The 14,219-nt window shown below is 46.5% G+C and overlaps 1 protein-coding gene across 2 annotated transcripts in view; it reads right to left on the bottom strand.

The window, feature by feature from the left end:
• LOC137448335 (transmembrane protein with metallophosphoesterase domain-like) overlaps nt 1–14,185 on the bottom strand; it is a 50,707-nt gene extending 36,522 nt beyond the window's left edge. The window contains exons 1-2 of one of the 2 annotated variants that reach the window (XM_068152775.1): nt 13,898–14,185; nt 3,884–8,361 (exon numbers count right to left, since the gene is read on the bottom strand). In XM_068152775.1, the coding sequence (XP_068008876.1) occupies nt 6,956–8,361; nt 13,898–13,946 (1,455 nt within the window). In that variant the 5' untranslated portion in view covers nt 13,947–14,185 and the 3' untranslated portion in view covers nt 3,884–6,955. Of the gene's footprint in view, nt 1–3,883; nt 8,362–13,897 lie in introns of those variants that run through there. The other variant, XM_068152774.1, reaches the window with a different exon arrangement.
• Between the last annotated feature and the right edge of the window lie 34 nt (nt 14,186–14,219).

Below are 14,219 nucleotides of genomic sequence, written 5' to 3'. Positions count from 1 at the left end.
ATATTCAAGGTCAGGCTAGACAAGGCTCTGAGCAACCTGGTCTAGTGGGGAATGCAGAGGGGTAGGACTAGATGGCATTTGGAGGTCCCTTGCAACCCAAACCACTCTATGATTCTACTATGACTAACAGAAGCATTTCTTTGGTTTGCTAAAAGCAAGGGAAAACAAGAGACCTTTTTCTTAAGCACCTGGCCCTCTTAAACCAAGTTAACATCTCATATCTTACAACTCTTATGTATCTTGGGCTTCCCTTTCACCAGTACTATTTTAGTCCTCCACATACAACTAAACAGTTGGTTGGTTATGTTCTGTGACACTGCATTTGCATTTTATCAGACTCACCACTGAACACAACTTTTAAAACCCCCTTCAATTAAAGATCAGGAGGGATTTGCAAAGCACAGTCCTAAGTCAGTAAGAGCAATCAGTTCCCTACACCCATCAGAAAACAAGGAGTTAGGCAAACAAACTGGATGTTATCCCCGTCTAAATGAAACACCTTTCAAGAGTGGAAATTAAAAGCTGATTAGAACACTGGCCATGTTCTTGAAAAGCTGAGACTGGGTCTGTCCCATACTGAGAGATGGGCTTAGCAACAAATTAAAACCAAAGTGATGATACCAGAAAGGCCTCGCTACATGAGAGCCACTCACCATCCAACATGGATAAATTAGGTAGGGCCCAACAGACCACACAGTTTTGAAGAGCCTTCCCAAGAAACCCATTCTTCCTCTTAACTGGTGAACAGTTTTGTTGCAACAGTCTGTACAACTACAAGAAGAGCCAAAAAGCATGGGGAAAGTGAAATGCAGCTCCGTGGTTACACAGGAACTGCAAGTGTAAGGACTAAAACTCCTGGACCCAAATGCCAACCAAGAGCACGTTCTTAGTGCAACAGAGCAAGAAAAATGAGCCAGTGCAATGTGTCATGGGCCAACAGGGCAAGAAAACAAACTGTTAAGTAGAGTGCACAAAGGAAAAATAGGCTCTCCTAAAAAGGGAGGACAAAATTGCTGAGTAAACATGCCTGCACCTACTACTATTAAATGGAGCAACTGAATAACAAAGGCTTGAAAACTACAAACTCCAACAGTGTTCAGGAAATGCCTACAGTGCATTGCAACTGTGCCAAAAGATCCTTCTTGAAAGAAAAAGTCAAAAAAAGTTATGGAATGCATCTTCAATGCACGTAGCAATCCAAAACACTCTGCCAACAGTGAACAAGTGAAATTGTCCATGTGGTGGTCACAACAACAGGAGGAGATACAGCCCTGAGCTGGCAAGCTAAGACCTGCCAAGGGACTTCCAAATACTGCATGGTGGAAGCTTTTTAAGCTCTGATCCCACAAACATAGAGCCATTACTAACATTACTTAAAAGAGTTACACAGAAGTTGAAATAAATCTTGACTCAAGGGTATGGATGTGCCAGGTCTCCACAAAACCAGGACCTCACAGAGCCGAGAAACACAAACCAACTACTCTGGAACAAAAGTAACTCCAAAAATTTGGATTCTTCCTGAAAAAAATTACCCTGTTGCAGTAACTCCAAGCTGTTAAGCCTCAAGTAAGTTTCTACTGCAGAGGATGCACAGGTGTGTACCATCTGCTTGCTTTCCTTTCAGCTCACATATCTGTGACTGCTTTTTTTTGCTGATCTTTAACGTACAACCTGCATCGTGATTCCTGGGCATGCTGCACTAGGATGGAATTGCACTGTGTGTGTATCCCCAAAGGACACTAATCAACCTTACTAACACCCAACAAATGCTGCACATGCTTCAGATGCTCTTTACTCTAGGGCACTATGGCAAGTTGCAGGAAAGTGTCCAGAGAAGGACAACAAAGCTGAGGAGGGATTTGGAGCACAAGCCCTATGAGGAGAGGCTGAGGGAGCTGGGGTTGCTTAACCTGTAGAGAGCAATAAGGTCTTCCCTGAGCCTCCTCCAACTACCTGAAGGGAGGTTGTTTCCAGATGGGGATTGGTCTCTTCTCTCAGGATGGATGCTGGGAGGAAGTTCTTCCCAGAAAGAGAGATTGGCCATTGGAATGTGCTGCCCAGGGAGGTGGTGGAGTCCCCATCACTGGAGGTGTTTAGGAAGAGCCTGGATGAGGCATCTGGTGCCATGGTTTAGTTGATTAGACAGTGTTGGGTGATAGGTTGGACTAGATGATCTCTGAGGCCTTTTCCAACCTGGTTAATTCTGTATCAAGTCAGGAGACTTGATGGGGTGTTTGGTGCCATGGGTTAGTTGTTTAGGTGGGTTGGATTGGTTGATGGGTTGGACACGATGATCTTGAAGGTCTCTTCCAACCTGGTTTGGTTTATTCTAAATATTCTGTATTAATGCAGAGCTGAGTGCTTCAAAATGATCATGACTATAGGAAACTCAGAACCCAAGTGTGCTACAACAATTCTACAACTTTTTTTTTTTTAAGTGAAAAAGATAAACATTAAGGGGGGAGGGAAGGGGGGGAAGTGCATGAAGAAAAGATTATCCCTGGAAATAAAGGAGTGTCAAAATAAATTGCTCTAAGAGAGGATTTTAGAGCTTTGACCATAACTGAAATTACCTTCCCTACACATACACTTGCTGATATTGGATCATTATGGGGGTGAGGAGAGGGAGGAAGCTGCCAGTGCACTTGCTCCAGCTCATCTTATCCACTGCCCTCTGTAAGCAACTTCCCTTCATGACCAGTTACTCAACATTCCTTTATTATCAGTGCATGACTCTCTTGACTGCTTTCAGAGCAGAGCTTGCAACAAAACCATTCTGATAATGAATTTATGTCTGGCTCTGTCAATATCATCCACTCACAGCTGTGAATTTACAGCAGCAATTAATTCCTGGCATCCATCTACTAAATGGGGTAGTGGGGCTGCTAGCTTGGTAAGCAGCTCCAACAAACTAACTGCATACTGGAGGATGCCAGCTCATTCAGATCACATGATATTAACACCCAGCTGAAAATAAATGCTCTTCCAACATTTTGTAACATGCATGTCTCTCAAAACAGGAAAAAAGTAATCACAGATTCAGCATACTAAGCTGTTTAACAGTATCTAGAATCTACCATTGTCCAAATTCACAAAACAGGGTGTTTTTTTCTGACTTGGAAAGGAAACAAATGTGGCTACAAATCCTCAATGAACCCCTCCACCTGTGAAAGTTTCTAATCCCTACCCCAAAGCTTAGGTATCTCTCCCCATTCTCTACCCCAAAGTTCAAGTATCAAAGCTGAGAACCACAAACTACACATTTTCTGCTGCTCCATCCAAAAGAAAGATCCTCTTACTACCTTTTCTCTGCCCTTGTAGTGGTCCTTTACTCTGCATCACACTTCATCTCTTCACTCTGCTCTTCTTTCCCCTAGGAGGCATTAGGCAAATCCCATTATGAAGGGGGGCTACAAGAAAGCCCTTTTCAGGGTGCCAGGTAGTGATAGGACTAGGGGGAAGGGAGCAAAATTCAAAGTGGGTAGATTCAGATTGTATGTTAGGAAGAAGTTCTTCCCCATGAGGGTGGTCAGACACTGGCACAGGGTGCCCAGGGAGGTGGTGGAAGCCTCATCCCTGGAGGTTTTTTAAAGCCAGGCTGGATGTGGCTCTAAGCAACCTGCTGTAGTGTGAGGTGTCCCTGCCCATTGCAGGTGGGTTGGAACTAAATGATCCTTGAGGTGCCTTCCAACCCCTACAATTCTATGATTCTATGAATAGTGGCCTCACCTTTCCCAGTTCCCACCATGCCTCAACTTAGCAGCACTTTGAAAAACAAGGCAGTTGTACTGCCTGTAGCTTTCTGCGGGTGACTAGAATGGGTGTGTTAAAACAATGCAGCCTATTGGTACAAAACAAAAGGTCATTACAGGCATCTTTCTTGATAAAGCAAATCCAGTTTTATTAAATCCCAACATTTAAAGCATTTGTTATTCCACAATTCACACATTTTCAGGTCCACTCTATAGCAATTATGTAATTTAATAAATAGATCTTTCACAAAGTGATGATAGTATTCTGCTGTTATTCTGACAGTGATTAGCTCCTTCCCCAGTGGACTGGCCTTTTATAAAGAAGAAGTATAAATCTCTTCAGTTCCTCAGATCAAATACATTCCACACACACCAAAGAAAAGAAAAGTATTTTAAAAATCACAAAATAAGCAGCAGAGGATTTTTTTTTTCCCCCTCCCCCAACCTGGAACACTGACCATAGGTCTACATCATGCACATCCAAGTCAAATTGGGGGTGGGGGGGGGGAAGTATAGAAAAAGCCCTGCTGGATAATTAGGGATTGCTGTCTTATAGAGTTTAGAACAGGTTAACTGTTCTTCCAGCCAAAAAGAAAGTTCAGTTAGGATACTTGCCATTCACACTTAGGAATAAGGCAAAGTAGAAGAAGGCTTTGGCACAGAAATAAAACATTAAGTGATAATTCATCATCAAGCAAACAGGCTTAAAAAAAATTTAGCAAGAAGCAAATGACACCAGGAGAATTCAATACATTCATGAAATGCTAATATGACCACTCCTAAAAGGGGGTGTATGTATATGGGCCTAAAATGATACACAGGGATCTTCCTAGAAGGGCAGGTACAAAGTAATAGAGGAGTCATATATGCATCCCTGCAACAGAAGGACCACTTCAGCTGGGGTTTTGCAAACATTTGGACAGAATGAAGACATGAAAAAGGATAGGGGAAATAAAAAATAACAAGAATAAAAAAATACCTAGCTCCTCTCTGGGAAACTAATACCATCTCAAAGCAGGCCCACAAAAGCCTCCCCTGATAACGCAAAACTTGCTCACCAATTGGTTTTCTTAACCCTCAGCATAAATTAAAAGCTCTCCTGGACCACTGGCCTAAAGAGTACACTCTGCACTGCTAAATCCAGAACACTGCTTTTAACTGAAAGTGTGCTGATGAGTAAACAGAGGGTGCAAGATTCTCTCTATGGAAGACCATTTGACACTTCGCCACTGAGGGGAAAGAACCTCAGACAGACCCCGTGCAGGGGGTGCTCAACACACGTAGAAGAAACTTGAGGATACTTAGGCAGATATTGCACAAGCATAAAAAGAAACTAAACAAAAAGTTACAAAATTATAGTTGCTGTAAAATTGAAATGCTGTAGTCCAGCAAGCAGAGAGCCTGGCTGGTCAGGTGTTCAGTTTTCAGACTAAAAGAGGACTGCAAGTGTTCCATCAGCCTTCCAGTACACATGACACATTCACAGTATTTCTCAACATTCCCATGACTGAAAATGCAAGAGGACAGAGGAACAGGATGCAAAACGACCTTAGCAGCCAGAAGCTCTGCTGAAGGGCTGAAAGGAGGGAATGGAGTCAAACTTGAACATTTCACTTGCAGGAAAACCTAACTTTTTAAAGCCTGTGGCAGCTCAGTAACGACTCTACATCTGCAAAGCAAGAAGAGGAGCTGAAGAATAAAGGAGAGTGTCTAGTTCAGGATCAGACAAGAAGGCAGGAAAAGACTGGAGGGCCCAGTTCTGCTCTTGCCATCCTCACTCTCCTGTGTAAGCACTGATCTCTTTTGCCCCATGCTACACAAGTCTGCTTGAGAGGAACCCAGGTCCTGGTGGGCAGAAAGGCAGCACTAGGGAGTGCCTGTGGCTACAGCTGCAGACTTCAGAGTCAGGATTTCCAGAACTGAATTGTTTGTGGCATTTCATACAGCAACAGTGAGTAAAACAGAAGTAAACTTTCATCACCCTGAACAATCTATGCATGTTAAATTGCACTCTGGCTTTCTTGCATGAACACAAAGATGTGGAAGCAATAATGTTTTTATTACTCTTTTCTGATCTCTCCAGTTTCCCAGAAAGACATTAATTTGTGTGAAGCCCTTCTAGGAAAGGCAAAAAAATTCTCTCTCCCTCATCATCCTGCAGCATTGACTCTGCTACAAGCCTACCAGACAACCAGAACACTGACACACAAACACTCTTAAGAAAGTCACCTGCCACAGAGCTTAGTCTTCTAAAAAAGTACAATTTACTTGAAACATAAATCGAGTTCAAGCATTAATCTACTGGCACTGTTTTCAAGTAGCATTCTCCTTACTCTTGTAAGGGGGAAACAAAAAGAAGAAAAAAAAATCACAGAAGAGAAAGTAAGCATAAACAAAAGGTACAGAATGAAAAGAGACCACTTCAGTATTGGCTTTTGTGCTTCACATCAAGAGGTACTTTATGCTCAGACAGCAACAGAAGTTAATTATGACTTTTTTCCTTCCCATTTGCTTTTATTAGAGTTATCTTCAGTAAGCAATTACTAGATGCCCAGGTATTTGGGGTAAAATTCCTGCAGAAAGACAGCTGCTTTCACCCTTTCATATCAGTCTCCCCAGCTTTCAGCTGGAAAAAAATGCCTTTCAAGAATTGCTGCTTGGTAAGCAGCACAGCTGTCTGCACTAGGCCTTCCAGTCCAGCAGGATAAAGATATGCCACTTCAGTAACATGAAAACCCCAAACTATTCACTTCCTGCAGTTTCTAGCATGAGGCTTCCAGACTTCACACATTTGGTGGACAATCTGCAGTCCCTTCTGCAATGTCACTGCAAGAGACCTGAACTTCACCTGTCTGAGTGAGACTTGATAAGGCAGCTGCCTGATGGAATAGCAACCAGTGGAGCATGAAGCAGCTGCAGGACAGAGATAATACTAACAAGCACAGGACACACATTGTCTCTGTGGTATCAGTGCTATAGTTAAAAGCAGAGCCTCAATCATCATGAACTCAATGAATAAATTTCTGTAGCATTTTAACGCGCCCCCAATTCGCTTCAGAAGCCCAAGATAACAATTAGTGTTTTCTGCTCAAATTTAACAGAACCTGCTCAAGTCCACCCCATGACATCCTCCCTGGCTTCCCTGAAAAATGATTTGCTTTCAGAGCAAAAGGATGGCGGCAGTCTGTGAAATGGAAAAGCCCTCACGGAGCACGCAGAATTATCTCCGTTATCTCGGCCCTGCTGCCCAGCCTCATGGGTATTCCGAAGTACATTGTCCCCGGGCTGACGTAGACAAAGGTGTTCTGCCCGACTTTGTACAAGCCAACAAAGAAGGGATTCAGAAAGTAAGCTCCAGCATTTAAGGGGAACATCTGCCCTCCGTGAGTATGGCCAGAGAGAATCAAATTTATGTCTGGTCTCTCCTGCAGGGCCCACTTTGCAGCAATGGGCTGATGGGCTAAGAGCACGGTGGCGTGCTCACTGCTACAACCTCTGAGAGCTTTCCTTAAATCCATGCCGTGTCCTGAGTAGCGTAACACATCTGCCTCAATATCATCAACGCCAGCCAGGCAGAACCAGTCAGCAGCGCTCGCCGGTGAGACGATCTTCACATTCTCGTTGTGGAGCGGCCGAATGTTAAACGATTTCAACAGCTCAAACCAGTTGCTGACATCTGAGGTGTAGTACTCGTGGTTTCCCGTGACAAAGTAAGTTCCCAGAGGGGAGTTAAGTTCTCCAAGAGGCTCAACAGCAGGTCGTATGATCTCTGCCTCGGAGTCGGTCAGGTCCCCAACGATCACAGTGATATCTGGCTTTAAAGCCTTAACCATTCTCACAATCATGGCAAGCTTGGTCTTCCCAACTGTAGGCCCCAGATGAATATCCGAAAGCAACACCACTTTCAGGTTATTCATTGAGGAGGGCAGCTTGTGAACTGGAATCTCCACTGAATTCACAGTGGGAGGCTGGGAAGCATTTAACAGCCCGACAACAGTCAGCACAAGAGTCAGCATGACTGCTAAAACTGGTTTCATCGCTGTTCTGTTCTTGCTGCCAGTGCCTGCCTTCACGCCTCGCCCAGCAAAGAACTTGTAAGCCTGCTCTACAGAGCCTAGAGTGAAGAGGAAGAAGATAAGAATGATATAGGCCCCCAGGCAAGTGTAGGCAGCTAAGGAAAAGAAGTAGGGCTCTTCTGCAACGAGAAATAACAATGTAAAGAAGCTTGAGTGAGCCAAAGCTAGAAACAGGAACACGGCTATTTTCCACGGCATGAAGCAGAAGGAGCTGGCAGCTGAAGACCTGGAGAACGTGGTGACTGTGCTTCTCCAAACATGAAGAGATCCTATCAACATGAGAGCATTAGCAAATAGTACCATCTGCAGCCTTAGAAGCCAACGCCGCATCCTGAGATCGAGCTTTTCTGCCAGATAACTCCGCGACAGCATCATGGAGAAGAAAACCACTCCTGCAGCCACTGCAGCCTTTGCTTCAAGGGGCAGTTGCTTGAAGGAGATCATCTTTGCTTCCTGACTGTTCCCTGCTGCTCTGCAGAAGTCTCCAGTAGGCAATAATGTGGTTATGAAGGGATGCCTTGGGTCAACAAAGCCTGCAACCAGGAACCAGTATCAGCCGTTTTACAGTATTAGACACATCCCCTTTTCCCCAGAGGACACGTACTTTGCACTCCCTGCCCAAGTCACTGGGCCATGCAGAATCACTACCATAAAGACAGAGAGGAGGTTTCCTAATGTGGAATAAATCAGACAACTGAAAACACTGGATTCTGGCAGCCCCCTTCTAAGCTCCCAGTCTGCAACCCCTCCCCTTTATTTTTCTCCCCTATATGTTCCTTCCTAATGAAGGCCTCCTTATGGTAGATGGCAATAGACCACAACAGTGATGCAGTGAATCCCAGAGAAAAACACTAGAATATTTGCAAACAATCATTAGAGTATTTGTAAACCCTGAACATGTTCAGGGACTAAGCTGCTTCTGCACCTGGTGCACACGTTTTCTCTTCTTCCTAAGTAGCTGGCTCAGTCTCAAAAGCAGGTATCATCCTATGTCATTGTTACCAAGTGCAAGAGATTCTATACTAACACATGACACCGAGGCAGGCAGGCGCTGGAAGAGCTACCAAATTCAGCTGTGGTCCCAGAGACTGCAGATGATGTATCAGCAGACATCCTTTCCTCCAGCTCCATATAAGACTTCCCCGAACCCTTCAGAATCAGTAGGGCCAGTGAACAAGCAACAAATAAGCAAACATGGGCTGTGTGTGAATCATCCCAGAACTCCCTGTTTTCCTCTGTATTTTGCTCAGAGTTCACAGCATTTCTACTAATGTCCAGTGTGTACATTTCCATTTAAAACAAACCCACTGTCTCTCCATCCGTACTATGACTAGGGAAAAAGCAATCATTACAGCCAAAAATATCCCAGAACTAGGGCACAGCAGCTGCCTTGTACAGCTCTGCAGTCAGCTTGAGCCCACAAGTCAAGCAACCTGGCAAACTCAGGTTTGTAATCTGCAGCATATACCTTCCTCAGCTAATTTCACAGAACATTAGCACCTCTGTGATGATACAATGATGACTCTCTCATATTCTGAGAGGACTCCTTCCCTTAACGCTTGGTCAGAAAGCTGTAGGCTGATAAAAAGACCTTGTGATTCCCAGTCTTAGTTCCTCAAGACCTCTCAGCCATTACAAAACTATTCTGAAGCACATGCCTCTACGGAAAATAAACAAGGAAGATAAGAGAGTAAGAAATGCCCTGCTGGTTTGAGTCCACAGTTCCTCTAGACACTGGGCCATATTCTGTCTGGAGAACAGCAATAGAAATGCTGTTTAAAGAAACGACATGACCCTGCCTGCACCTCTCATACCTCTCCCGCTGACAAAGCTGCTTCACTGGGGATGTTACCAGGCAAATCCTTGCCTAGTCATTTTGGGATGTTGTTTATGAACTTCATTTATCTGAGTTTAACTAATCCCTTCTTTGGAATCAGTTAAATGCTATCCACTTCTACAACTTCCTGTAGCAGCAAATGCCTGGAATTCATTAAGTATTTTTGAATGTATTTTATTTGTTTATAACTCATCAACTAAATCCACCAAGTGTCACTCTTCTAACACTACCAAACTGGGCAAGTATTGGTTCTCTTACCTACCAGCTTCAGAACTGTTTCACCTGTAAGCTCAGCTGTAAGCCCATCGCTCAGAGACCACACTTACTGACAGCCAATTCTCTGACAAAGGTTTCCTGTAAGGCTGTGCTGCTTTTCACACAGCTTTAACCACCTGTGCATCATTTGGTTAGCAACATCTAGCAAGATAATCCTGACACTGCTGCAAACTCAAGGCATAAGCAACAAGGTGTGGATTCCACAGCATCTGCAAAGACTAAAGATCTACCCAACCCCTTGGTTAGGTAATTATAGGGTCCCAGTGACAAGGCAACAACAAGAGTCGATGCTGAAACCGGGCAGAACAGGAAGAACTCCAATCCCTCCGCTCACACACCACAGGAAGAACAAGCTTCCCCGCGGGATCTGCTAGTGGAGTGTCGGTATCAGGTAACTGCGGCTTGATTCCCACCACCCCCTGCTTAAAGAGGCCTTGCAATACAGAGTTTCTCGGAACAGAATCTGGGCTGCGAAGGAGCACAGCCGGCAGCCTGCAGCCCGCCACCCCGGCGGTCATCCCCGGGAAGGCGCACGGCGTGCAAAGGCAGCCACCGCCAGCCCTTCCTCCAGACCAAACCGGGCGAGAGCCCGGGCCTGCTCCGGAGACGGAGCCGCCTTCCCCGGGCCGCACCTGCTCCGACAGCTTCCCCTCGGCGCGGCCACAGGCCCCGAGCAGCACGAACCACAAATCGCTAATGACTTAGAAATGGACGGAAGCTCATCGTTTGCCGCCGGGGGCTGGAGGAGGGTCCCTACCAGCGGGGAGCCAAGCCCACCGGGCGGCACCCCGCGCCTCTCAGAGCTCGGGGCCGCCACCAACAGCCACCGGGGCGCCGCGGAGGGGATTGGGAGGTGGGGCGAGGGGAGGGAGAGGCGAGGGAACTCACCGCCGCCCGGAGGAACGCGGCCAAGCCGGCGAGCGGGAGCAGGAGCCGCAGCATGACGGGCGGCAGCGGCCGGGCAGGAAGCAGCGGCGTAACGAGCGCTGCGCGACCCACCGGCCCCCGGCACGGCGGCGTCAGCTGACTGCCCCGCCGGCCAGGCTCCGCCTCGCCTCGCCGCGCCCCGCCCCGCCCCGCCAAGCCCGCCCCGCTCCCTGCGCGGGAACCCGCCGGCCCCGGCACAGCTGCTGTCCTTCGGGGGCGACTTTGGCCCGCCGTACGCGACGCCAACATAGAAAGCCGAGAAGGTCTGATTCTATTGCATCTATCTGCGAGTACGGGCACACAAGGTGATGATGATTCACCGACGCCAGCACCGGATCGCACAACTCTGTCGCTCAGCTTCCTCGGGTTAGAAAATCCTTCCCGTTCAATGCACGTTCGTTAATATTCTATTCCTTTAGTGGTTAGTCCATTTCTTGCTTTGAGGGGCTGTCCACTTCAGGGAGGTGGCTAGCTTAGGAGGTTAGTCAGATGTTAATCACATTCTAATGTGCACAGCTCTCATTAAATTCATCCATAGTCAGCCTATAACCTCTAAACCTGCTACTGTTGACAAATGTATATGGTCTGTTTAGCATGACAAATATTTATCCTCTTCCAAGGCTCTTCTTGTCTCATTTCTCTAGACCGCTGGTCTTCCAGCAACTATTCATCCATTGTTTTTTAAGACCTTTGGGTGATCATTCATTCTTCCAGCCCTTACAGCCAGCCCTTGGCATGGCTGCTCTCACATCACTGCCCAGCCTGCCTGCCTGCAAGCCTCCTCCTGGCAGCCTCCTCCTGCCCTCACAGCAAGCCATCACCAGAAACACCTTCACAGCCAGCTTAATTTTCCTTCTTTCAACCACACTCAGCAAGATTTGTTTGCAGACTTCAACTGAGTGCCAATGGAGGAATGGGAGCACCTCCGATTTACTCATGATGTGCTCTCAACAGGTTTTACACTGTTTGAGGTCCATGGGAATCAACTGCTGGCAGAGAAGTACCTTTCACCCTAGGAAGAGCTCGTAAGCCAAGATCGTATCAGTCCTGTGTACTTGCCTGGAGTCTTGACTCATGTGCTGCTAGTTTTTTGTGCAATGCCTCCAATGCTAGGGTGGGTTCATCTCCAATCACCCATTTGGTACCTGAGCCAAGGACTAGCCAGGGACAGCAACCACTGATGGACCTGAAATCTTCAAAGTGAAAACCCCACCTCAAGGCCACAAGGCCCTTGGTGGTCCTTCAATGGACTTCTCCCCTCAGGCCTGTGCAGCAGCCCGGAGGATGCCAGGTCCTCTGCTCACTTCTGCCTCCTTCTGCTGTCAAGTGTGACAACAATGCCATTTGCAGGGAGCCAAATGGTTGGAGGATAATGAAGCCTCCATGAGCCTCCTGGGACACTGAGGCCACTGTCCCATTGAAGGGACCCTAGGCCTGCCACAAGGAGGGGGCTGGATCCCAGGGCACACATGGGCAGCTGTAGGGTAGTCCCAGTGCCCAGGGGGCAGCCTTTCTTTCTGGCAAGCAAAATAACCACATGCAAATGGGCATATAAGCCCTCACTGGCCACTCTCCAAGCTACAGCAACTTCCTAATGAGATTTTTCCAACAGCTTCCACTTCCTAGCAGGTCTCACCTTCCTTTCTTATAAACACACAGCGAGTGAGCTGTGAAAAAAACCCAAACACACACACACCAGAGATGATGTCAACCAGTGAATTTTTTTCTGGAACAGGCTAATGTTATCAGTCCAATGTTTTCATTGTCTTAGAGCTAAAGAAAATTCCAAGCAGAAAAAAAAGTAATAAAAAAGTCTTAAAATCTGTCCAAAGAAGCAATAAGCCATCATTATCCATCAGTATCACTGAGATGCCTCTGAAACACAAAATCCATAGCAGTTAAGAGCGATGCCAGACTGCATTTCCACAATGAACTAAGTATGAGTACCAAACACTCCCATCTATCTCTCTGGGGATCTCACATCACTGCAGGAGATAATGATCAATATTCCATACCTTTTTCACATAGATACTCAAGAGGCCTCAAGTACAAGCCCTATGAGGAGAGGCTGTTTAGCCTGGAGAAGGAGAGGTTCAGGGGAGACCTTCTTGCTCTCTTCAACTACCTGAAGGGAGGTTGTAGACAGGTGGGGATTGGTCTCTTCTCCCAGGCAAACAGCACCAGAACAAGAGGACACAGTCTCACGCTGTGCCAGGGGAAGTTTAGACTCAAGGTGAGGAGAAAGTTCTTCACAGAGAAAGTTGTTAGGCACTGGAATGTGCTGCCCAGGGAGGTGGTGGAGTCACCATCCCTGGAGGTGTTCAAAAAAGGATTGGACGTAGCACTTGGTGCCATGGTTTAGTTAGTCATGAGGTGTTGGGTGACAGGTTGGACTTGAGGATCTTTGAGGTCTTTTCCAACCTTCTATACTAAACAGCAAGTTACAGACTAAAACCAATGCAAAATCATTTGCTTGCCAGAGCTGGATTGTTTGTGCAGCTTATCCTGTGTTCCCTGGAGTGTGGGGTTTTCCATATAATGGCTTTTCTGTTGGAGCTGAGCAACAATATGTAATTCCAGGCTTTATTGTTGTTATTTCAGCCTCTGGGTACTGTTTTAGTAATGAGATCTTCTTTAAGCATTGATTTATTTTTTTTTATTGCTCTTTCAAAAAGGATTCCTTCCTCTGATTTCCACAGAGAATTTTAAGAGGACAATCTCTAACAAAATTGTATTGATTTAAAACCCCAGAATTCAATTATAACATAGGTTAAAGAGGGAGCAGAGCCCAAATGCAGTAGGATTAATATATTTAATTTCCCCCCCTCCCTCTTATACTAAATTTGCCCTTGCATTTGGACAGGTTTCTGAACTGTCTTTCTAGGACAGAATGTTTTCTATTGGAAGGGACCTTTAAAAGTCATCTTGTCCAAGGAGCAGGGATCATACGTGATGCACGATCAGCACAAGAGTGCCAACAGAAAAAGCCTTAATTTGATTTTTCTCATTTTTATCCTTCAGCAACCAACCTGACACACCTGGACTGAAACCATCCCAGGCTTCCTTTTGCACTGCCATTAATCTGCACGACTTCAAGCGCGACGATGTGCTGTCCTCTGCCTTTCAGGGGGGTCTTTGAGAGGAGATTTCTCCGGAAAGAGCAGAAGGCGGCACCATTGTCGCCCCTGCCGCGGCGCACCGGGGCAGGCGGGAAGGCCTCAGCCAAGGCCGGCCGGGCTGCCCCGGCCCAGGCCGCTCCACTGCCCGGCCGACATGTGTCTCCCTGGCATAAAACGAAGCTGCTTTGCCTCGCCGTCCTTTCGATGAGGGCAGCTGCCCCGAAGCGCTCCC

The sequence above is a fragment of the Melanerpes formicivorus genome, unplaced genomic scaffold, assembly GCF_026170545.1.
Source record: "Melanerpes formicivorus ecotype bairdi unplaced genomic scaffold, bMelFor1.0.p_v2 SCAF_24, whole genome shotgun sequence".
In the NCBI taxonomy this organism is placed as follows: domain Eukaryota; kingdom Metazoa; phylum Chordata; class Aves; order Piciformes; family Picidae; genus Melanerpes; species Melanerpes formicivorus.
This window is presented reverse-complemented; position numbering and strand designations above follow the sequence as displayed.